Here is a 26175-nt window from a genome sequence, read left to right as displayed (position 1 = left end):
TGAAATACGAACTTCGGTTGTAGTTTTAATGGAACTTGATTCTGGCAGCAGCAACAAGCTTCTGGCTTTAAGCCAGACCTTTGTCCTTCTGAGGCCACATGGCCAAAATGGCTGTACTTATACCTCGTTCAATTTACAGAAAAGAACTCGCCGCCTTAGACCTTATTGGCTCAATTGATCGTCTTTTAACCTTTAATTGGCTCGCTACCCAAGTTCCTAAAATGTCAAGTTGATTGATGACTTAATGCAATGTGGTCTGTTTTCTCAAAAACTGCAGCCAGGCTGCAGAGCTTGAATTCTCTATCAATCCCCCCTTTGATTCTTTCATAGCTGATGTTTTATGTTTCAGTTTATCACTGGTTAAACATTCTACAAAATAATTTCATACATGTTAACAGAGTTTCCTTCTAAAATTTGTTGATGTGTTTCGCCACATGTCCGGACTAGTAGCTTCCACACAAATTTACAGCAACCCGAGTTCCATCGTGGCCACAGTGGAAGTCTGGTTTTAGTAGGTTAATTAACCTTATTGCAATTTAATCCAAATCAATATCTTAATTCAACCAGTAAACAACCTTCCCTTTAGCATAACATACCCCTGTGCCATGTACAGATGGTCTGCTGGGACCTGCAAGGTGTCTCGCCTGCGGGACAGCAACTACAGCCGCCTGATCGCAACAACATTTAATCAACATAAACAAACAATATAAAAGTAAAATAATTACAACAAATAGAATTAAACCTTCCACCAATGAAGTTCCTATTGAACCTAGCCATTCAGTGGCTCCACTCCACAAAGTGAATGATGGGGGTTGCTTAAGTTTTTCTACCTCCTTTTGGATATGCTCCGCTAAGTGGGTAATTTCTTCGGAGCTATCTGGGCAACATATACGTGCAACACTCAGTTCCGAGTAGGGTGCAAGTACTTCCCTTTTCAGCCAGGATGTAATCAAGGGCCAGTCTATTCTGTGGGGCTACTGTGCGGATTGCTACCATTTCCGCATTGATTTTAACTAGGGCCTCTGAGGTATCATTGGCTACCCGTTACACAACGGAGGCCATGTTAATGGATTCCCTTGCCAGTCTGGCGGTCCCATGCCTGGGGATCAAAATGGCAAAGAACCTCTCTGTTTCTGTGATAGCTCTCTTAGGACAGTGTAAATGTCCCGACAGTGACTTTATATGATACATATAAGGCACAATGTCGGCTAAATAGCAGGATCCCATCCAATTCTGGGGCAGCCAAGGGTAGGCCTTGTGGCCACACACCCAATAGGTGCCATTATAGGCAATGAATGTAAACTGTTTCTTTGTCAGCAACACTCCGGGGCCTGTCCAGGCTTTTCCATCTGTTTTATTCAGAATCCCCGTTACGTTAAGAATTCCCACATCGGCCCAGTTTGGACGGTTCCGTGGCTTGATTATATTATAATTCCGGGAGCAGTTACGATACCCCATATTTTGGCCTCCTTTGATGATTTCCCCCGGTCTTCCTATTCCCGTTGTATTAGTGATAACAAAAAATGGGGGCCGTTTGGAATTATTGTAGCACGATTGGTATCCCCCTTCAAAGGTAGTCAGATTGTAACCTGCTGACTTCCATTTACGTGCCCAGTTTTCCGTATCCTGAAACGCCTTGCCTGTTTTGTTTTGATTTAATTATCCACTCAGCCATTCCCGAGATATTCAAGGGAACTGGCCTCAAGGGAATCCCTCCCTTTGAGTGAATAGGAATATGCGCACACACCCAACAACTAAAAATGTTACCTTGTTTGGCATAAATGTATGACATATATAAAAAGGTATTTACATGTAATTCTCTTGCTACCCTACTATTTCCCTTTGGTGCAGAGGGTCGGCTAGTAAGAAGTAGGCCTATGCCTAGAATACCTACAATCAGTAATACAGTAAATTTATACATTTTGGCAAAAAGTAATTGTCCTTATTAGATTTCAGCTTCAGTTACGGGTGCTCGTTTAACGTGTGAAGCGTGGATCCAGGCTTTCTTTCCTTGGACTTTAACAGCTGCCTGGGTGGTCAATAACACTTGATAAGGTCCCTCCCACTTGGCACCCAAAGGTTCTTTGTGCAACTTTTTCACATACACCCAGACTCCCGGGATGATGTCGCTTGACAAATCTTCTGGAATTTTTTGAGGATGTTTCCAGTAAAGTGGACAAAGGAGAACCAGTTGATGTGGTATATTTGGACTTTCAGAAGGCTTTCGACAAGGTCCCACACAAGAGATTAATGTGCAAAGTTAAAGCACATGGGATTGGGGGTAGTGTGCTGACGTGGATTGAGAACTGGTTGTCAGACAGGAAGCAAAGAGTAGGAGTAAACGGGTACTTTTCAGAATGGCAGGCAGTGACTAGTGGAGTGCCGCAAGGTTCTGTGCTGGGGCCCCAGCTGTTTACATTGTACATTAATGATTTAGACGAGGGGATTAAATGCAGTATCTCCAAATTTGCGGATGATACTAAGTTGGGTGGCAGTGTGAGCTGCGAGGAGGATGCTATTAGGCTGCAGAGTGACTTGGATAGGTTAGGTGAGTGGGCAAATGCATGGCAGATGAAGTATAATGTGGATAAATGTGAGGTTATCCACTTTGGTGGTAAAAACAGAGAGACATTATCTGAATGGTGACAGATTAGGAAAAGGGAAGGTGCAACGAGACCTGGGTGTCATGGTACATCAGTCATTGAAGGTTAGCATGCAGGTACAGCAGGCGGTTAAGAAAGCAAATGGCATGTTGGCCTTCATAGCGAGGGGATTTGAGTACAGGGGCAGGGAGGTGTTGCTACAGTTGTACAGGGCCTTGGTGAGGCCACACCTGGAGTATTGTGTACAGTTTTGGTCTCCTAACTTGAGGAAGGACATTCTTGCTATTGAGGGAGTGCAGCGAAGGTTCACCAGACTGATTCCCGGGATGGCGGGACTGACCTATCAAGAAAGATTGGATCAACTGGGCTTGTATTCACTGGAGTTCAGAAGAATGAGAGGGGACCTCATAGAAACGTTTAAAATTCTGACGGGTTTGGACAGGTTAGATGCAGAAAGAATGTTCCCAATGTTGGGGAAGTCCAGAACCAGGGGTCACAGTCTGAGGATAAGGGGTAAGCCATTTAGGACCGAGATGAGGAGAAACTTCTTCACCCAGAGAGTGGTGAACCTGTGGAATTCTCTACCACAGAAAGTAGTTGAGGCCAATTCACGAAATATATTCAAAAGGGAGTTAGATGAAGTCCTTACTACTCGGGGGATCAAGGGTTATGGCGAGAAAGCAGGAAGGGGGTACTGAAGTTTCATGTTCAGCCATGAACTCATTGAATGGCGGTGCAGGCTCGAAGGGCTGAATGGCCTGCTCCTGCACCTATTTTCTATGTTTCTATGTTTCTATGTTCTATGTTTCTATGTGTCCTCCTTCGGGTGGATTACCCGAAGCTGCCGATACCTGTCGGGAAACGGAACTAATAGCATTGGCTAAGTTCTGACAGTATGGTAACAAAGTGTCACTCATTAAGTGAACATCAGCTTTCCGTAAATCGATAGTTCCTGGCAGCGACATGGGTCTTCCTGTTATAATTTCAAATAGGCTTAGACCTGTAGTTCTGTTCGGGGTTGCCCTAATGCTACATAGCACTATTGGTAGTGCCTGGGGCCATGGTGTTCCTTCTTGGTGATATTTGGCAAGCTGTTGTTTCAGAGTTCGATTCATTCGCTCTACTTGTCCTGATGATTGTGGATGATAAGGACAGTGTAAATCCCACGTAATGTTCAGTAACCTACAGACTTCTTGGCAGACAGCACCTGTGAAGTGTGTTCCCTGATCTGAGCCAGTGTTACTCGGGACTCCCCATCGGGGAATGTAATCCTTACACAAGACCTTTGCAGTGTGATTGGCTGTGGCTCTTTTAGTTGGGACAGCTTCTACCCATCGAGAGAATCTGTCGACCATGACAAGAATGTTAGTGTATCCTTGGCATGAAGGAAGAGATATATAATCAACCTGCAGATGCTGGAATGGTCCGACAGGGGCAGGGGGCTTCAGTTGGGCCATTACCGTGATGGGTCCAGAATTATTTTTCTGGCAGACCACACAGCTGTCTGTTACCAGCTGGGTATGTTTTTTAAATCCCCGACCCCACCAGCTTTTCTGGAACCGTGCCATCATCTGTTGTGAGGCCAAGTGTCCCCACGAGTGGATCTGTTGGGCTAAAAAAGGCATCAGCGCTTGTGGCGCGACTGGCTTGTCGGTAACTCTTTGTCTCCAGACACCATCTTCGCATAGCTTAATTCCTGCCTCAATCCATGTCCATTTTTCCTCTCGGGAGCACTCGCCTTGCATTGTTTGAAGGTCTCGTGTCAGAGTCCTGAGTGCTTTCAATCTGCACATCTGTGTTGGTTCTTCTGGAGGAACGCCCTGTGAGGCGGCATCTTTAGCTGCCTGGTCGGCTAGGGCATTTCCCTGTGCTTCTGTGGTATTTTCCTTGGTATGGGCCTTACACTTCAGGATGGACACTTCCAGAGGTAATTGTATGGCCTCTAGTAAGTCTTGGACTTCTTTTCCATTTCGGATTGGTGTACCAGCAGCAGTGAGGAATCCTCTTTTCCGCCATAACAGACCAAAGTTGTGAGCGACTCCAAAAGCATAACCCGAATCTGTGTCGACATTAGCTGTCTGTCCTTCTGCTATTTGACATGCTTCTGACAGTAACTCGGCCTGTTGTGCTGACGTTCCTGAGGGTAAACATCCTTTTGCCACTACCTCATCGAAGGTTGTAACTGCCCATCCTGCTTTTCTGGTACCATTGTCAACAAAGGAGGAACCATCTGTAAACAGGATGAGGTCTGGGTTGTGCAGAGGCTCCTCTGCTGCTAAGGCTGCTTCTTCTGTTTCTTTTAAAATCTCCACGCAGTCATGCTCTTCACATTCTCCCCCCTCTTGCTCCCTTGATTCTGACATCGGGAGCATAGTTGTGGGATTAACCGGGCTGGCCCGGATGATATGGAGATTAGGAGCTTCCAAAACTGCTGTCCAGTGGGTCCATCTAGCTGCCATCACCTGAGACACAGAAACATAGAAAATAGGTGCAGGAGTAGGCCATTCGGCCCTTCGAGCCTGCACCGCCATTCAATGAGTTCATAGCTGAACATGCAACTTCAGTACCCCATTCCTGCTTTCTCGCCATACCCCTTGATCCTCCTCATTGTAAGGACTACATCTAACTCCCTTTTGAATATATTTAGTGAATTGGCCTCAACAACGTTCTGTGGTAGAGAATTCCACAGGTTCACCACTCTCTGGGTGAAGAAGTTTCTCCTCATCTCGGTCCTAAATGGCTTACCCCTTATCCTCAGACTGTGACCCCTGGTTCTGGACTTCCCCAACATTGGGAACATTCTTCCTGCATCTAACCTGTCTAAACCCGTCAGAATTTTAAACGTTTCTATGAGGTCCCCTCTCATTCTTCTGAACTCCAGTGAATCCAAGCCCAGTTGATCCAGTCTTTCTTGATAGGTCAGTCCCGCCATCCCGGAAATCAGTCTGGTGAACCTTCGCTGCACTCCCTCAATAGCAAGAATGTCCTTCCTCAAGTTAGGAGACCAAAACTGTACACAATACTCCAGGTGTGGCCTCACCAATGCCCTGTACAACTGCAGCAATACCTCCCTGCCCCTGTACTCAAATCCCCTTGCTATGAAGGCCAACATGCCATTTGCTTTCTTAACCGCCTGCTGCACCTGCATGCCAACCCTCAATGACTGATGTACCATGACACCCAGGTCTCTTTGCACCTCCCCTTTTCCTAATCTGTCACCATTCAGATAATAGTCTGTCTCTCTGTTTTTACCACCAAAGTGGATAACCTCACATTTATACACTTTATACTTCATCTGCCATGCATTTGCCCACTCACCTAACCTATCCAAGTCGCTCTGCAGCCTCACAGCATCCTCCTCGCAGCTCACACTGCCACCCAACTTAGTGTCATCCGCAAATTTGGAGATACTACATTTAATCCCCTCATCTAAATCATTAATGTACAGTGTAAACAGCTGGGGCCCCAGCACAGAACCTTGCGGTACCCCACTAGTCACTGCCTGCCATTCTGAAAAGTACCCATTTACTCCTACTCTTTGCTTCCTGTCTGACAACCAGTTCTCAATCCATGTCAGCACACTACCCCCAATGCTTTAACTTTGCACATTAATCTATTGTGTGGGACTTTGTTGAAAGCCTTCTGAAAGTCCAAATATACCACATCAACTGGTTCTCCCTTGTCCACTCTACTGGAAACATCCTCAAAAAATTCCAGAAGATTTGTCAAGCATGATTTCCCTTTCACAAATCCATGCTGACTTGGACCTATCATGTCACCTCTTTCCAAATGCGCTGCTGTGACATCCTTAATAATTGATTCCATCATTTTACCCACTACTGATGTCAGGCTGACCGGTCTATAATTCCCTGTTTTCTCTCTCCCTCCTTTTTTAAAAAGTGGGGTTACATTGGCTACCCTCCACTCGATAGGAACTGATCCAGAGTCAATGGAATGTTGGAAAATGACTGTCAATGCATCCGCTATTTCCAAGGCCACCTCCTTAGGTACTCTGGGATGCAGTCCATCAGGCCCTGGGGATTTATCGGCCTTCAATCCCATCAATTTCCCCAACGCAATTTCACGACTAATAAGGATTTCCCTCAGTTCCTCCTTCTTACTAGACCCTTTGACCCCTTTTATATCCGGAAGGTTGTTTGTGTCCTCCTTAGTGAATACCGAACTGAAGTACTTGTTCATTTGGTCTGCCATTTCTTTGTTCCCCGTTATGACTTCCCCTGATTCTGACTGCAGGGGACCGACGTTTGTCTTTACTAACCTTTTTCTCTTTACATATCGATAGAAGCTTTTGCAGTCCGTCTTAATGTTCCCTGCAAGCTTCCTCACGTACTCTATTTTCCCTGCCCTAATCAAACCCTTTGTCCTCCTCTGCTGAGTTCTAAATTTCTCCCAGTCCCCAGGTTCGCTGCTATTTCTGGCAATTTGTATGCCACTTCCTTGGCTTTAATACTATCCCTGATTTCCCTTGATAGCCACGGTTGAGCCACCTTCCCTTTTTTATTTTTACGCCAGACAGTGATGTACAATTGTTGTAGTTCATCCATGCGGTCTCTAAATGTCTGCCATTGCCCATCCACAGTCAACCCCTTAAGTATAATTCGCCAATCTATCCTAGCCAATTCACGCCTCATACCTTCAAAGTTACCCTTCTTTAAGTTTTGGACCATAGTCTCTGAATTAACTCTTTCATTCTCCATCCTAATGTCGAATTCCACCATATTATGGTCACTCTTCCCCAAGGGGCCTCGCACAACGAGATTGCTAATTAATCCTCTCTCATTACACAACACCCAGTCTAAGATGGCCTCCCCCCTAGTTGGTTCCTCAACATATTGGTCTAAAAAACCATCCCTTATGCACTCCAGGAAATCCTCCTTCACCGTATTGCTTCCAGTTTGGTTAGCCCAATCGATATGCATATTAAAGTCACCCATGATAACTGCTGCACCTTTATTGCATGCACCCCTAATTTCCTGTTTGATGTCCTCCCCATCATCACTACTACTGTTTGGAGGTCTGTACACAACTCCCACTAACGTTTTTTGCCCTTTGGTGTTCTGCAGCTCTACCCATATGGATTCCACATCATCCAAGTTAATGTCCTTCCTAACTCTTGCATTAATCTCCTCTTTAACCAGCAATGCTACCCTACCTCCTTTTCCTTTTATTCTATCCTTCCTGAATGTTGAGTACCCATGGATGTTGAGTTCCCAGCCCTGATCATCCTGGAGCCACGTCTCTGTAATCCCAATCACATCATATCCGTTAACATCTATTTGCACAGTTAATTCATCCACCTTATTACGGATACTCCTTGCATTAAGACACAAAGCCTTCAGGCTTGTTTTTTTAACACCCTTTGTCCTTTTCGAATTATGATGTAGTGTGGCCCTTTTTGTTTCTTGCCTTTGTTTCCTCGGCCTTCCACTATTGCTTTTTACCTTTCTACCATCTGTTTCTGACTCCCTATTACTTCGCCCTATCTCGCTGCATAGGTTCCCATCCCCCTGCCATATTAGTTTAAACACTCCCGAACTGCATTAGCAAATGTTACCCCAAGGACATCAGTTCCAGTCCTGCTCAAGTGCAGACCGTCCCTTTTGTACAGGTCACACTTCCCCCAGAATTGATTCCAATGTCCCAGGAATTTGAATTCCCCCCTCTTGCACCACTGCTCAAGCAACGTATTTATTCTAACTATCCTGCTCCCTCTACTCTGATTAGCTCTTTTCAAAGACAGCAACGCGTGTAAGGCGTGTACACTTGACAATCAGCTTTTGGTCGAGGACTCGACCCGCAGTGATCATTCCCGCTCGACATGTAGCTTCCATGGCCCTTAGGCAACTTCCCCATCCGAGGGATACCGCATCCAGTTTTGTCGAATAATAGCCAATAGGTCTTTGCTGATCCCCATGTTCTTGTGTCAGTATAGCTGTCATATATCCTTCTTTCTCATGGACAAACAGGGTAAATGGCTTACCACTGTCGGGGATTCCCAGAGCCGGTGCTGAACACAAAGCCTTTTTCAAACTCAGGAAGGCCTCTTGCTGTTCCTTAGTGAGGGTGATGGCTTCTTTAGAGGCACGTTTCCCCTTTAAAATATCATTCAATGGCTGAGCAAGCTGTGTGAAGGAGTCAACCCAATTTCTGTTAAAGTTACACAATCCCAAAAAAGACCTTAGTTCCTGAATAGTGGTGGGTTTTTTAGCAGCCCGAATGGCTGCAGTTCTATCCTGGGTAAGTTCTCTCTTTCCTTGTGAAATCTTTTGTCCCAGGTATACAACCTCTTCTTGGGATATTTGTGCTTTGTCGATGCTGGCTTTATGTCCTTTCAGCCAAAGGTGGTCCAGCAAAGCTCGTAAATCTTGTTCATGCTGTTCTTCCGTGTTTGAAGCTAGCAGGATATCGTCTACATATTGGACGACTGTGGATGACAGGGGAGGTAATTCTCGCAAATGGCTTTGTAAAGCCATGTGGAATACCGTAGGGCTGTTGTGGAAACCCTGCGGTAACCGGGTCCAAGTATACTGTTGTCCTTGGACCGTGAAAGCAAACCACTGTCGAACCTCCGGTGCCAGAGGCACCGACCAAAATCCGTTGGCCATATCTATAACCGAGAAATATTTATGTTCCAGTTTGAGGGCATTAAAAATGGTGGAGGGATGTGCGACCAAAGGAGCTTTTTGATCAATACACTGGTTAGCTTTCCTATAATCGACAGTCAAACGTCAAGTCTCATTAGATTTCTGTACCGGCCACACGGGGCTATTGGAGGAGCTATGTGTTTTAATAAGCACCCCTTGTTTCTCCAATTGCTGAATAACCGGTAAGATTCCCGCGATGGCAGTTGGACTGATGGGAGGCTTGGTCCCAGTAAATGACGCAGGCTCCATCTGGAGTAGGCCACAATCGTTCTCTTTAGCCCATATCGGGTGTTCCTTCAATTCTTCTTTCTTCAAAGTTCTAATTGACCATGTCACCCGACCATCCTCGAAATGCAACGATGAATCTATTTGGATTAGAACGTCCATTCCCAAAAGGGATTGATCTACTGGGCCTATCCAGTCCGGCGTGGTTAGTTCATGTGGACCCAGCCCTATAAGTACCGGTGTTGTCCTTTTAATTTCCATTTTATGGCCCCCAACTCCATAGGCTGTACGTGCCCTACCATCCAACGGCAAAAAGTCTCCATATTGTAGGGGTAAGCATGTTAATTCCGCCCCTGTGTCTAAAAGACAGTTCACATCCTTATCGCCCACCCTCACAGTTATATATAGCCCATCTCCCCTCTGTTGTATTAGTGCGAGGAGGGGGTGCCAGGGTGGGTTCTAATCGTTTTTTGCTATCCCAAGTAACTCCTTCTGTTGTTGTATTGTCAGTCGCTTAAATACTTCTATGAGGTCGGTATCTTGTGACAAGCCTGGTTTGTTGGCTGAATTGTATCCCTGGCTGCGTCCTCTTCCCCAGCCACGACCTTGCTGTTTTGCCCTGCACGTCTTGGCCCAGTGACCTTCTTTCCCACAATAATAACATTTTCCGGGTAATTTCCCAAATGACTGTTTATCGGAATCCTGGGATTTCCATCCCATTGCCTGTACAGCTCGGACTTTAGCTCCCATATCCCTGTCTAATTGGTTACATCGATCCACCAATGCTGCAAAGGTAGTTCCTCTACCTTCCCAGTCCGGTAACACTATCTTAAGCATTTTGGACAGTTCTGGCTTTAGACCTGCCACGAAAGCTGCTTTCAGGGGTCCAAATACTTGTTCATCCATTTCCTCATCCGTATTATTCATATCCGAATGTTCTAGCCACGTGCATCTAAACCGCTCGTCATACTCCAGGACCTCCTCTGTTCCTTTCTGTTGGCAGGCTGCAATTTTTCCCCAGTCTGTCTTAGCTGGACTGAAGGCTTGCAGCCAGTGTTTAATCGCCTCCCATCCTGCGTCTAATTCTTGCTCGTCCTGCCCCAAAGCTTCTTCTACCTTGTCGTGCAATTTTCTTCCCTGTGTTTTTGGCACCATTATGGTCAAAATTTGCACTCCGTCCCAGGGATGAAGTTGATATATATTTCTTAAGCGGTCCAATTGGTCCCACGTTTTCACTCCCCCTTTCTTTGGATTGGGCAATTCCTTGGACCATTTATCAATTTTCTCTGGGTCTGCCGGATCATGAAATAAGTTTTCTGCATACACCCTTCTCTTTGTTTTTTTGGTTCCGCCCTCATCCGCAGTCTCTTCTGATTTGACTACAACTCGTCTTTTTTTAACCGGGGCAAAGCGCACCCCTAATTCTTCATCCTCCGACCCTGTATCGTCAGAGGATTCAGAATTCGTATCGATTCCTCGGTCGTGTCTTCGGGTTTGCGCTTTTAATTTATCCAAACATGTGTACCCTGGGAATTGACCGATACATTTTCCTTTTCCTATTACTGTCTCTTGACCTAATGATTTTTTCCATTCTTTAATTTCACCTTTAAGATCTTTAACTTCAGCTTCCGACTTTTCAAATTCAAATCTTTTTTGTCGCAGCTGTGCACAAACAGCTTGCAATTGGTCCTTTGTCCTGGTCAGTTCTCGATCATGTTGGGAACGCATTATAATTTCATTCCGCTTTCGGTTCTGTCCCATAATGGCTAGGGACCATCGAGTTCGCTCTTTATTTTTCATACGGGTCGTTTTTCCCCAGACCCTTTTAATCTCGTCCAAGGACCATTGTCCTTTGGAGGTTCCGTACTTTTGTTCGATCTTAATATCGATAAGTTGAATTGTTGCTCTATGTATTCTTTCAACTGTTCGAGGATTTCATCTATCGAAACCTCAGGTGGTGCCTGCCCACCTTTAACTGTTGTCGGCAATTCTTTGCTCTTATCTCCTGCTGCCATAATACTGATTTCTCTACTGGGGTCTCGAGTCGTCGGCTTTCCAGCCGATCAGTGGGTCGGTGATTAATTAACTAACACACCGCCGAAGTTAGACGTCTATGGGACCTCGAGCCGACTAGCAACCGGAGGGTTCACAAACCGGAGGTTTTCGGAATCGCGTAGAAGGAGAGGCGAATTTAGACTTTTGACCGAGGACTTTTATAAAGAGGAGTCCTTACCTCATTATGTAGGTCCGATGTCCAAAATTCAGTTTCTTCCCTCAGCGATCCTGTTCGTGACGCCAAAATTATTGGATCTCTTAATTTCCAATGAAATACGAACTCCGGTTGTAGTTTTAATGTAACTTTATTCTGGCAGCAGCAACAAGCTTCTGGCTTTAAGCCAGGCCTTTGTCCTTCTGAGGCCACATGGCCAAAATGGCTGTACTTGTACCTGGTTCAATTTACAGAAAAGAACTTGCCGCCTTTGACCTTATTGGCTCAATTGATAGTCTTTTAACCTTTAATTGGCTCGCTACCCAAGGTCCTAAAATGTCAAGTTGATTGGAAGACTTAATGCAATGTGGTCTGTGTTTTCTCAAAAACTGCAGCCAGGCTGCAGAGCTTGAATTCTCTATCACCTTTATTACCTCCAGACTCGACTATTCCAACGCACTCCTGGCTGGCCTCCACTCTTCCACCCTCCGTACATTTCAGCTGATCCAAAATTCTGCTGCCCCTATCCTAACTCGCATCAAGTCCCGTTTATCCATCACCCCTTAATTGACTTTCATTGGTTCCTGATGCCTCGGTTTTAAATCCTTGTGTTCAAATCCCTCTGTGGCCTCACCCCTCTCTATCTGTGTAACCTCCTACAACCCTCAGAACTTTGCGCAACTCCAATTCTGGCCTCTTGTGCATTCCTGATTTTAATCGCTCCACCATTGATGGCCGTGCCTTTAACTGCCGAGGCCTTAAGCTGTGGAATTCTGTCTCTCAACATCTCTGCCCCTTTCTTCCTTTAAGACCCTCCTTCAAACCTACCTCTTTGACCAAGCTTTTGTTCACCCACAATATCTCCTCCTTTGGCTCAGGGTCCATTTACTTGTTTTGATTACACCTCTGTGAGGTGCCCTGGGATGTTTTTTCTATGTTAGAGGTGCAATATATATGCTGCTTCTTGTTGTTGTAATGGTATATGTATTGTTGCAGTTCCCTCGGATTGCTCTGTGGCTGATGGTGGAGCTGGCAATTATCGGCTCGGACATGCAGGAAGTGATTGGATCGGCTATAGCTATTAATCTGCTGTCTGTTGGAAGGTAGGGTACAACCCCGAATGACTACTCCATTATTAAGAGCTATCATATCAGCCAAAGCAAGACTTGCATAAAACCATGCATGTGCTTGGACTCTCGAAGATTTTCCTTTTTCTGTATTCGTATGACCTGAGTACAGCTTGGCCCAGTTTGGTATGGTTTAGTTTGGTATGGACTCATTCACTTTAAATGGTTTCTTCCAGGGAATTGAGTGACACAGCAGGTGTCTGGGTCCTGAGTTCAAGTAGCACTGTGGTGGACATCTTCTTTGTCTGCAAGGGTCCTACGTGAAATGGGTTTGGGCAGTCTTGATCCAGCTCCTAGTGGGCTGAGCCCACAGTGCAAAACTGCCCCAATTCAGCAGTAATTGGCAATCTCACTTGGAGAAGCCACAGGGATAGGTGGAATGGGAAATGGAAATAAGTGTTTCAATGGTGCAGGGGAGAATGCTTTTCTGAGATTGGGGCTGAAACATGTTGATGAGACAGTGTAGAGGGAGCTTTACTCTGTATCTAGCCCGTGCTGTACCTGCCCTGGGAGTGTTTGATGGGACAGTGTAGAGGGAGCTTTACTCTGTATCTAGCCCGTGCTGTACCTGCCCTGGGAGTGTTTGATGCTAACACTGGGTGTAAAATGGAAAAGGTTCCATTCTACAGGAATAACGACCCTAATCTTTAGTATTCTCTAAATTTGCAGTAATCAAATCCGTGTAATTCACACAGTGTGAATGTTGTCACATTGAGGCAGAGCATAGTAGCCATTGGTGCCCATTAGGACACCCACTGCCCTTCGATAATACAGATGACCAAAGTGCTGAAAGGTGCCTTAGCTTGGCTCAGTGGTCGCATTCTCGCCTCTTGAGTCAGAAGATCATGGGTTTAAGCCTCACTTGAGACTTGAGCATATAATCGAGGGTGACCATTCAGTGCAGTGCTGAGGGAGTGCTGCACTGTCGGAAGTGCCATTATTTTAATTGGACATTAAACCAAGGTTCAGTCTGCCTATTTGGCTGGTCACAATCTCCGACGACACTGTTAGAAGAAGAGCAGAGAATTCTCCTGGTGGCGTGGGCCACATTCCTCCCTCAACCAGCATCACCAAAAAACAGATCATCTGGTCATTTATCACATTGCTGTTTGTGGGAGCTTGCTGTGCGCAAATTGGCTGCCGCGTTTCCTACATTACAACAGTGACTACACTTCAAAAATACTTCATTGGCTGTGAAGCGCTTTGGGACGTCCTGAGAGGCATTATAAGGCGCTATATAAATGCAAGTACTGTGCTTTCTTGACTGAGTGCCGGCGGCTGTCCTGCACTATGGACCTTCACCTGGGTTTCTGGATTTTTAAAACATGCCGCTTCAACCCACTCAGTGCTTTATTTTTCTGCAAACCACAAAATGTCAGTATGTATTTTAGGCTCTGGCTGACTTCACATCGTGCTCTGACCAATTTTATGCCAGGTTGGATTCCTGGCAGTGTGCTTGGGATGGGCTGGTCCAGACTCCTACATATCGTGGAGTAAATAACAAGCAAAGCTTTGTTATAGAATGGCAGATAGTTATGGAAACAGACTGCTTGCCCCATCGAGTCTGCCTGTGTTTCTCTCCATGAGCCACCCAGTCTAATCCCACTCTCCTGCTCACTCCGCAATAAATAATAGTCATCTTCCAAAATTGTAAAATTGGTGCAATAGTTTGAAAGGCAGCTGTCATTTAGTTTGGACATATCTAATATTACATTGTGCAATTTAAGGAGGCGACTGTAGAATAGTTTTTATTATTGAGAAGCCCAGGTGAAGGGCCCAAGTGCACAGTGCAGGACCCCTGCAAGGTTGACGAGAGTAGGAGAGAAGCTGGGGTCGCTCGGAGTACGTGTTTGGTGGCACCAAGTTTGGGTTTTGAAAGCTGGTAAATTTTGGAGGGAGGAAAGATTGAGTGAGGAGAGGAGTTCCAGTTTTGATATTGAGAGGGAGGGGCATTCGCCTTCAGGAGCGAGGTATAATTGAAAGTTGAACGAAACGGTATTAAGCGCTCTCCCTGCCACCTGGGTGAAGAGCATTGTCCATGCAGGCCCAGCCAGGTTCCATCGTATTGGAGGAACCGTGTGTGCAATGCTGGGGCTTATCCGGGCAGGGAGGGAGGGAGATTCTGTAAAGATATGTAACGGTGTTGCTCACTTTAATTTTTCTCTCCTTTTCTAGAATAAATGTCTTCTTTTCCCTTTTTGTGTGTTTAGGATTCCCCTGTGGGGCGGAGTATTAATAACTATTGTAGACACGTTTGTGTTCCTGTTTTTGGACAAATATGGTAAGTTTGACTGACTAAATCAAGGGCAGCAACTGACTGAACACTGGGGTGGTGGGGGCTGACTTCAAGCACCAGTGTCGGGAATGACTGACTGAACACAGTGGGGTCGGGGAGTGACCGAACACACTGGTGCAAGGGAGTGACTGTCAACAAGCCAGTGTAGGGAGAGTGACTAAAGTTGGTGGTAGGTTATGGGTAATTTGATGAGGGGCATGAATATAGATGGTGTGACCAGCAATATGGAAATGTACAATTGTCTGCTGATCTGAAGTTATTGTGGGCATTAAGCACTGTCAGCATTTTGTGCCATAAATGGTATGCCCTCGGGAATCGTTGCTGGTTGAGTTCCAGGACTCGGCCAGTACTCTGTGGGAGATGCCTGGACAGCTCTGCAGCCAGACCGAGAATAGCATTGCAGGAAACTGGGGTGGCAGTTCATCAGTGAGTGAGTGAGTGGTACTTTGCAGAATCGATTTTCAAGCCTTTTAATTTCCTGTTGAGATCACCAAGGAACTTGGCAATTTGAGATCAAGAGCCTGACGCTCGGGAATAGGAATCCGTTCGAGGCTCGGTGTTCCAGAATGCAGCCATCCCCACAAAGTGAGGATCTCAGTGAGCCTGCAAACTACTCGCTGATCTCGCTGGCCCTTTAGGTGGTTCTTCGTATCATCGTTCTCCGAGCCTGCTGAGAATGTCTTCTGAGAATGTGTAGGGAAATCTGTGACTTGACACGAGATCGCAGAATGCAGTAAGGCTCAGCAGAACCCCACTTACATTAGGAGGTGCATAATTGGGTGAGGTAATTAAAGGGCTGCTGCTTGCCTTCAATTAACCAAGGAGCGTCATTGCTGTGAATTGCCTGAAAAATGAGGGCAATGGGGCAAGTTGCCTTTTCGGAGAACTCCCTTGAGGTGCTGCTGTAGCAAAAGAGGGTGACCTGCTGTGGCTCAAAGGCTACCCTCCTGTTCAAACCCAGGTTTCAGCAGCACAGATGGAAGTGGCAGAGTGAGTGGCTGCAGTGTCCCAACCTGGGAACAAGCAGCAGAGGTTCAGTGGCATCACGTGTGCCAAGTTATATGTGCTCACCTTGATCTACATGCTATAGAAGGTATGGACCAAATCAGAATAGTCTTCTGCATCCTCCATAAAATAATCGCGAGAAACTCTGTCCCTTTTCTCAACACACGTTCACTGCGCAAAAGTGCTACGTAACAGTTCATATTTTATCTCGGAATGCATCCTGCCACCACAAACAGCAGGCAAGATACTTTGCAATACTGTAAGGGGTTTTCACAGGGTTGTTGTGCCTTGGGTGTCTCTCTCTCTGGGCTTCTGCCCTCACAGCTTATGCCTGGCCTGTGAGGTACCCTGAGTGCTGCAAGAGCACCCCTGGAGAGACTGTGTCCACAACTTATGAAGGGGGTTTTGAGACTCGTGCGTCCCCACAGCTTATGCCTAGCCTGTGAGGCACCTGTGAGTGTCAAACACTCCTAACCCCTTCTTCCCTAGCCTGTGGCACACAGTTGAGCGTTTTCGAGGCGCTCCTAGCTTCCCTTACACGGTTCTGACATAAGACTCACGATCAGGAGATGTAATACAATAGAACTGAGACAAGGTGATTCCAAGAGGAACTTTAGGCTTCCAATTTATTTGACAAGGTGTAACTCAACAAACAGCAATACACCAACAAAACAATCCCCCTAAATCCCACTAAAACGGACCCAACGAAAATCTTTACACCAGTTTAGCAGTACAATGCCCAACCTCCCACCTTTCCTGGCCTAACTGAGTTGGGAGTTCTGGGGACCAGAGGTTATACTCACTACTGTGCCTTCCGCAGTCTGGTGGTTTGTTTCTTCTATCTTCGGTGTCTTCGGACACTGGTTTTCCTTCCGTGTCGAGAGGCTTGCTGGTTGTGGTTGTTGGATGACGAGGGCAGGGAAAATCATCACTTCTTTTTCACTACGTCAGAAACCCCTTTTTTATAGCCAGATTATCCAGTCCGCCTCTCCTGCTGAAGTCGATTCTTCTCATTGGTGGACTTTTTGATCTTGAAAAATGCAGCAGTTTTAGGTTGGGTTTTTTTTTCCACTGATCTTAACCTACTCAAGGTTTGAGTGGGTGTTGATTGCATTGGCCTCCTGTAGCCATTGTGCTAGTTTGGCCTGAGCCAGATATTTCTATGCCTGATGAAAAAAGGTGTTGGAATTTGTATGTGGCATTGTTTAAATGCTAATGTTTTCAAGGGGCAAGTTTCGAGGGTATACAGTTCCCAGACAATTTGATTAGTTCCAATGTCCAAACTGGCCCTTTTGATATTGACTCCACCCCTTTTCTTGCAGACCCAACATACACCTTTTAAAATCCCAAATTCGATTAAAGTTCGTAGTTTCTTCCATGTGCACTTTAGGATTTCAAACTTTCTGGTAGATAGTTCCAAATTAAATTCCCTTTCCTATGAGTCCAAACACTGGGGCGGGGGGGGGGGGGGGGGTCTCCATTTGTGTCCCAAAGTTTTCCTTCCATCGGTTTCAATTCACAGCACAGACTGATCCCACAGCCCTTTTCCTTCTGGGTAAAATGAAGGGGTTTTTGTCCTCCCCTACAATACCCTTGCACAGGGAGCAATGTTGAATGGGCACAAAGCTGGTGTTTGTGCTCCTTGGGCATTTGCTACCCTGCTCATAATTATGCATTTCCAGGGCAGCCTGCAGCCAGAGAGAGGACAAGGACAGATGGAGTAGCAGCCATGTTACAGCAGCTGTTGCAATGTGAGGAGATGGATCTGGCTGTTTCCGCCTATTTCCACCTCCATAACATCGCCCGTCTCTGCCCATCTTCTGCTGAAGCCCTCATCCCTGCCTTTGTTACCTCTAGACTGGACTACTCCGACGCACTCCTGGCTGGCCTCCCACATTCTACCCTACATAAACTAGAGGTGATTCAAAACTCGGCTGCTCGTGTACTAACTCGCATGAAGTCTTACTCACCCATCATCATCATCATCATCATCATCATAGGCGGTCCCTCGAACGAGGATGACTTGCTTCCACATGAGTTCACAGATGTTTCCCAATATTCCAGGTCCTGAACTGCATTTTGGAGGGTGGAAGATGCCTGTGCGTGGATTTTTTTTTACCGTGTGGTGGCCGTTGCACATCAACCACCACACGGGCTTGACAGAGCTAGGTCTTGGTCCAGTGGCAAGGATTAACCAGGACAACTGGAGACCTGCTCTGCTGCACGGACCTAGTGCGCGCACACATCGCAGTGTGGGCTGGGCCCGTGCTGCTCCTGGGCCCTCGGCTCTTCTAGGCCCCGTACCCTATTTGCCGCTCCTCCGCCCCGATCCCTCGCCGCTCATTCGCCGCTCCTTCGCTGTACCTGGGCCCCGCCGATATTCCTGCCCATGCTCCAAACGGCAACCTGGGTTTTGATGACGTCACCCAGTCACCCACCTCAAAATCGTCGCTCACTTGGAGCAGCTCGCGCTGATCCCCAATCTGCAGAGGTGTTCTCTCGCAGGTAGGGGGCCCATGATTCTTCTATTCTGGTGATGAATAAACCATGTAATTTGGGTAGACTGATGAGGAATTTCGGGTGGGACCCTAATTCTGGATCTCCGTGATTTGGTTTAAAATTAAACTTAAAAAAAAAAAGTAGGGACCGGTGTTTCTTGCACCCGTTCCTTTCTATGTGGCCATCTCTCAAGAAGTGGGACTGGTGGGATGATGGTGTTCTTCGGAATGCTGACCAGTTTTGCCTCAACTGCCCACATGGCAATGTACAACTGTGCTCGCTGACCTACATTGGCTCCTGGTTAAGCAATGCCTCGATTTCAAAATTCTCATCCTTATTTTCAAAATCCCTCTATGGCCTCGCCCCTTCCTATCTCTCTCATCTCCTCCAGCCCCACAGCTCTCCCGAGATGTCTGCGCTCCTCTAATTCTGCCCTCCTGAGCATCCCCGATTATAATCGCTCAACCATCGTTGCCTTCTGTTGCCTGGGCCCCAAGCTCTGGAATTCCAAAACCTCTCCACCCCTCTACCTCTTTCCTCCTTCAAAGACTCTCTTTAAAACCTACCTCTTTGACCCAGCTTTTGGTCACCTGCGCTAATTTCTACTTATGAGGCCTCGGTGTCAATTTTTAAATCTCAATCCTCCTGTGAAGCACCTTGGGACATTTCACTGTGTTAAAGGCGCTATATAAATACATGTTGAATCTGTGTAAGGGGTTGTTGAGGGCTGGTTTTGAGGCCTGGTCACCAGCCAGTTAGTCCTCCATTTATTATTAGCCTTCCTACACTGCCTCACTTTCGAAATCATCAGGGCATGGCCATGACACACAGACACTGTCTTTGTGATCGTCCCTTTCTTTGAAGGCCTACTCTTGCGGATTCATTGTCCACCTTCTTCGCTTTTGTCTTCCTATAGGTTCTTTGCGAGGTGATGAGAGAAGCACAAGTAGCATCACAGTGCCTGGCACATCACAGCACATTGCGCCCAGCACTGCAGCCACACCAAGAACCAGCATATGCCCTAGCATCCCAGAGAATGTAGGTAGTGAGTTTGAGAAAGGGGCAGCAGATGATTCACTACTAACAAGTGAAGTGGGAGGCGAGGAAGAGGCAAGATCTGGCCAGGCTGAGAGCCTACGTTGTATGTCGGTGTATGGGCAAGCGATACTGGGCTTGCCTTCAGACAAAAGTTAATGCAAGAGCAAAAGACATTGTCCACATCCTTTGAGTCCACCAAGAGTGGCTGGTGGAGAGAGTGCAGCAGATTTCCTCTGGCATTGCTGCAGTCCAGGGGCAGGGAATTTACTGAAATCAAGACCACCATGGAGTCTCTGGTATCTTCACATCTACCAGCAGGGAGCCCCGAAGCAGGATAGGACCAAGCCCCAAGCACTGTGACTGCTCCCATTCAGACATTGGGCACTCAGTTGCAAGAGGCTACTCCTGCCAGATGTGACTAGTTAGATGGTTGACCGTGACACCGGGCTTTGCCTACAGGCGAGGCTTTTATGTAGCTTACTTGTTATCCAGCTGGCATACCCAGAACCTGCAGCACGGCAAGAGAAGGGGTAGTTGAGAAGGCTTCCTTTCAGGGTGCCCTCATATCCATCCATTCTATCCAGGCCCCGTCCAAGGATTCATGAAATGCCAGAGAGCAGGAAGGTGCTGGTAATCACGGACAGTAAAGATTCCGTGCCCTCTTCTGTTGCTGTTTCATTTCCACTGGGAAAGAGATAAAGTTGTTTTTTTCCCCCCCAGCATTCATGGCATCAGTCACTTGCTATACAGAGGAATGAATTTATCTGGCCGATGTCTCCTGCGGTATTTTAGTAGGATCCTGTCGCATGGATGCTTAATGCCGTAGTGAGCTTCAGAGTCACAGGAAAATCTGTCCCAATCCTTGACATCTGTACTTCAGCCCACAGCAGATAACGAAGCTCAGTCACTACCTCTGCCTGAAGTGGAGGCAGCAGACACAGGTCTGACAGGCCTGGGAGGAGTGGCATAGCTTGTAAATATGGTCTCTTGGGTATTTGTGTCAGCCGTGGCTCAGTGGGTAGCACTCTCGCCTCTGGGTCAGAAGATTGTGGGTTCAAGTCCCACTCAGAGACTTGAGCCTATAATCCAGGCTGACACTTCAATGCAGTGCTGAGGGAGTGCAGCACTCTTGGAGGTGCTGGCTTTTGGATGAGTCTGCTCTCTGGGGTGGATGTAAAAGATCCCATGGCACTATTTTAAAGAAGAGCAGGGGAGTTCTCTCCGGTGTCCTGGTCATTGTTTATCCCTCAATCAACACCTAAAACAGATTATCACGTTGCTGTTTGTGGGAGCTTGCTGTGCGCAAATTGGCTGCCACGTTTCCTTCGTTACAACAGCGACTACACTTCAAAAGTACTTCATTGGCTGTAAAGCGCTTTGGGATGTCGTGAAAGGCATTCTAGATGCAAGTCTTTCTTATTACCAGGAGTGAACATGCTGCCTCTGGTATCGTTGGACCTGAAGATCTTGAGCCCTTCTGAAACCATTGCTCCCAACCAATTCATACAACACCGTGGGACCCAAAAGGATTTCCAGCCAACCACTTCTGCAACTTGTAATGCAGCAGCAGCAGCAATTGCAAAGACCGCAGGAAAGTCTTACCGAGCAAGCTGAATGCTTCAGCGAAAATGCACAAGCAAATAAAGCAATGCACGCTCAATGCAGAAACAGATAAACGGTCACTGCAGGGGACTTCTCCACTAACGCACACCAGTAGCCTTGTATTCAGGATGATTTTGGCCAGAGCAGGCCAGGCTGATTGAGCAGTCATGTGCTCACTTTTTGGAGAGCTGGGGGAGGAACTTTGCTAAAAGTCATGAAATTCAGCATGGGACCTTATTTCGATAATTATTCCATTTAAATCTGGGTTCTGCTTGCCGCCAATGCTGACTCATTTTGCCCAGCAAAATGGCACCTTGCAAAATTCAGCGTGCTGCGAATTGGGTACGTGGGTTTCGCGCACAATTTGCTGGCAGAAAAGTCATACCTAATAATTCCACAGTATCCTGTCGGATTGGTCAAGTTGCAATTGGGCCTCACTCTCGCCTCTAAATCAGAAGGTTGTCGGCACAAGCCCCACTTGAGCAGATAATCTCGGCTAACCCTTCAATGCAGCACTGAGGGAGTGCTGCACTGTCGGAGGTGCCGGCTGTCCTTTGGAAAAGACTTTAAATCTGTTCTAGTGATTTAGATTGATTACAGATCCCACAGCACTATTGGGAGAAGAGTAGGGAGTTCTCCTGGTGTCCTGGCCACTCTTCCTCCCTCAACGAACATCACTAAAAACAGATCAACTCAGCATTTATCTCATTGGTGTTTGTGGGACCTTGAGCGCAAAATGGCCGCCACGTTAATCCACATCATAGTCACTGCACTTCAAAATAAAGAATTGCCTGTGAAGCGGTTTGAGATATGATAAGGATTATAAATGCAAACCTTTCTAACAGGAACCCTCTGCCTCCTCAGGTTTGAGAAAACTGGAAGCTTTCTTTGGGTTCCTCATTACAGTTATGGCTATTACATTTGGATATGAGGTAAGAATTGATGAATTTTACATTTTATTAGTAGCTTTTTGATTTGTAACATCTTGCACTGCAAAATCCTTAAACCTTCCCTGTTTTAATTGGTTTGGCTGTAGTACAGGTATATAATCTTTCTAGAAAATCTTGCAGATTCACACTCAATCTGTTGTGCTCTTTTTGTGTTAATCATTTGATGATCTGAATTTCTCGATTGAATTGTGTATGTTTCAAAACCATAGAACTAAGTGAAGCTCTTTATTGCGTTCTGAACCAACACGCATACAAAAGTCATTTATTGCTCTGCTTTCTGGTCCCTCGAACTGTTCTTCCTCCCTGCAGCCTCACATTGTTGGACTCCAGACTTGTGCACCGACCCTAACTGATCTGATCATGGACTCAGCTCCACTTCCCCGCCCGCTCCCCATAACCCTTTACTCCATTATCATTCAAAAATCTGTCTATCTCCACCTTAAATATATATTCAATGACCCAGTCTCCACAGCTCTCTGGGGTAGAGAATTCCAAAGATTCACGACCCTCTACGAGAAGAAATTCCTCCTCATTTCTGTCTTAAATGGGCGACCCCTTATTCTGAAACTATGCCCGCTAGTTCGAGATTCCCCCACGAGAGGAAACATCCTCTCTGCATCTACCCTGTCAAGCCCCCTCAGAATCTTATGTTTCAATAACATCAACTCTGTCTTCTAAACTCCCAGAATAGGCTCAACCTCTCTTCATATGATAACCCCTTCATCTCAGGATGTTAATCCCGAGCCCCATCGCCACAACCCTGATTCCAAACGTATGGATGGTCTGGTCGTGTCCAGATAACATGCCTTCAAAGCCACTGGGTGGGGTTTGTGCATCAGGAGACCACGCGGCTACAGGCACGGGTTAAAACGGATCATGGCCCCTTTCGTGTTCAACTTTTGCTCCTTGTCGAGAACCAAACGCAACATTCCGTGCCTTGGCCTCCAGGGTGAGCTTTGTGGCTTTTGGATTTGTATTATTCCAAATGATGTGGCGACACTTAGCACTACTTTCATGGGAGTTTTGTGCAGCTGCACAGGCTTTTGAGCCCATGTTTGGTGAAAAGGGTTAAATTATAGACTAGGCTAGTGGTAGAGAAGATTAAGGGGTGATCTAATTGAGGTATTTAAGATGATTAAAGGAGTTAATAGAGTAGATAGAGAGAAACATATTTCCTCTGTTGGGGGTAGTCTAGAACAAGGGGCCATGACCTTAAAATTAGAGCCAGGCCATTCAGGGGTGATGTCAGGAAACACTTCAAAGGTAGTGGAAATCTAGAACTCTCTCCCCCAAAAAGCTGTTGAGGCTGGGGGTGAATTGGAGCTTTCAAAGCTGAGAATGCTAGATTTTGTTCGGGTATTCAGGATCAGGACACCAAGGCGGGTAAATGGAGCTAAGATGTAGATACAGGTCAGCCATAATTCAACGGCGGTACAGGCTCGAGAGGCTGAATGGCCTACTCCTGTTCCTATGTGCCCATCTCTGTCACTTTCTACTTAATGGTAATTGTAAGACTGAAATAACTCAAACACATTTACTGAGTATGGCTGTTCAGCTATGGCATACTGCAGTTGCTCTATGCGGAGCTCCTTCACGGCAAACGAGCCAAAGGTGGGCAGCGGAAACGTTACAAGGGCGCCCTCAAAGCCTCCCTGGTAAAGTGCGACATCACCACTGACACCTGGGAGACCCTGGCCGAAGACTGCCCGAGGTGGAGAAAGTGCATCCGGGAGGGCGTTGAGATCTTCGAATTTCAACGCCGCGAGCGTGAAGAGGTCAGGTGCAGGCAGCAGCAGGAGCGTGTGGCAAACCAGTCCCACCCCTCCCTTCCCCCGACGAATGTCTGTCCCACCTGTGACAGAGACTGTAATTCTCGTATTGGACTGTTCAGCCACCAACTTCAGGAGTGGAAGCAAGTTTTCCTCAATTCCGAGGGACTGCCTATGATGACGATGGCATACAATGTCCTTGGCAAATCTGTTCTGACAGCTGGTGTTCTGCCTTCTCTGCAGGGCCTCTCCCCTGCTACGTTGTGGTCCAACAGTGTGGAGGATGCTTAAGTAAAGATGATGATTAGGTACCTTGTCAGATTGTCTTCATTCCTTGAATGATCTGCAGCACCATATCACACTTCCATCAATTTAGCTTCAGGTCAAAATAACCTGGTGCAATGACACAAGTGCAAGGGGTTTGTGCAACATGGTGGTGGAACCCCATGTGCAGCACTGCTCATCTTCAAAGCCATGACAATTTTCAGTGTACAGGCTCAGCATGTGGTTTCCCAGATCCAGTCGAGCGAGATTGTCCCCCTGCAGTGTGTGCAGGATGCAGCTCATTTGAAATGAAGACCCTACAAGGTAGGTAATCTATCATTTCCGGGTCCAGAGCTTTTTTCTGTTACTAACAGACTGTGTTTCTCTGCCCCACAGTATGTGACTGCAAAGCCGGACCAGGGACAGCTGCTGAAGGGGATGTTTGTTCCCTACTGTCAAGGCTGTGGAACCCGCCAGTTGGAACAGGCAGTTGGAATTGTCGGAGCTGTGATCATGCCCCACAATATCTACCTGCACTCTGCCTTGGTCAAGGTGAGTATTGTGTGTATTCTTGTACTTGGATCTTTTCAAAGTTCCCCTTTTAGATTTCAGGCTGACTGAAGTAGAGCTGCTTGTTACTTGGTGTTAAATGCATGCCCAATACTGGCCAGCATTTCCCATCCTGCCTCCGCCAATTTGTCAGTTGAACTAGAAGAGGACATGGTGTGTTACCCTGTGTCCTTGCCCATTTTCCTACCAGACGTGACCAGTGACATTCAATACATTCGAGCGGATTGAAATAATAAAATGACGGAAATACTTCATTTGCCACAGTGGCATTGGATGCATGGGATGGCACAGCGACCGCATCAAATGGCCCAAATCACAGAGCGACTGATTTCAATGCCAATTCAAAAAAAAATTGAATTTCACCAGCAAATCCGAGGCGGGTGGCAACGCTACACTGTGGCCAACCTCCGACCCCGCTTTAAAGGGCTATACGGCCCAGTCAAAATGTCCCACATGCGCGAAATCTCGGATTTGAAAAGCCGATCCTGGGCTGCGCGGGACCTCCAGACAGCCGCACACCCACACAGCTTAAAGGGAACATTGCTGTCGACGGCTTCAAATAAATTCCAGGTGCCCTGCTTTAATTGTGTGCGTAGATAATGACACAGCACAGAAGGAGGCCATTCGGCCCATTGTACCTGTGCTGGCTCTGTGATAGAGCTACCCGATCAGTGCCTCATCCCCCACCCCCCCCCCCCCCCCGGCTCTTTCCCCATAGCCCTGTACATTTTTTCTCCAAGTATTTATCCATTTCCTTTTTAAAAGTTGCTATGGAATCTGCTGGCACCTCCCTATCAGCGTGAGCCTTCCAGATCATCATAACTCGTTGTTATCTCCTTACAAGGACAATATATTGAAGGGGCTGAGAGTGCTTGAAAGTGGGCCCATGTGTCAGCGGGGTTGCATTGGAATGGAACTGCCCCATCCCACGTAGCTGCCCCATTTCACCGAGTTAAGGGTGGGTACAGCAATCTGGCACATGTGGAATGTTGGTGAATTTATTTTCAAGTGTATTTTTGAACATTGAACCTGTGTTAAATGACCTCGAGGGGGGGGCGAGACCAGGTTTGAGTAGTTCAGTTTTATAACAGCCCGACGTCCCGTCCACTCCTTCTTCTCCTGAAGGTGCTGGCTGTTGCTAGGGTACAGCTCTTCAAACATCAGTTATCACCCCATTCCTCCTGCAAGTAGTCACTCTTACTGTATGAGCATAAGTGTAAGCATCCAAGCTCGACCCCACTCCTCGCCCAACGTACGCACATCTGCACTGCATCTGCCTGCGGAACCCCAAATGTGGCACATCAGCTGGCCGGAACTTCCACCTGCCCCTTGCCTGTACCCCCGACCCATTTC

At 46.8% G+C, this 26175-nt stretch overlaps 1 protein-coding gene across 3 annotated transcripts in view; it reads left to right on the top strand.

Annotated features, from left to right (window-relative positions):
• LOC139240867 (natural resistance-associated macrophage protein 2-like) overlaps positions 1-26175 on the top strand; it is a 413050-nt gene that overhangs the window by 72492 nt on the left and 314383 nt on the right. For all 3 annotated transcript variants that reach the window (XM_070869364.1, XM_070869363.1, XM_070869366.1), the window contains exons 6-9: positions 12699-12805; positions 15040-15110; positions 22134-22201; positions 24649-24804. In XM_070869364.1, the coding sequence (XP_070725465.1) occupies positions 12699-12805; positions 15040-15110; positions 22134-22201; positions 24649-24804 (402 nt within the window). The remainder of the gene's footprint in view (positions 1-12698; positions 12806-15039; positions 15111-22133; positions 22202-24648; positions 24805-26175) is intronic.

The sequence above is a fragment of the Pristiophorus japonicus genome, chromosome X (assembly GCF_044704955.1).
Source record: "Pristiophorus japonicus isolate sPriJap1 chromosome X, sPriJap1.hap1, whole genome shotgun sequence".
NCBI classification, from domain to species: domain Eukaryota; kingdom Metazoa; phylum Chordata; class Chondrichthyes; family Pristiophoridae; genus Pristiophorus; species Pristiophorus japonicus.
Note: the sequence above shows the minus strand (reverse complement) of the source record. Positions and strands in the feature narration are given on the sequence as shown.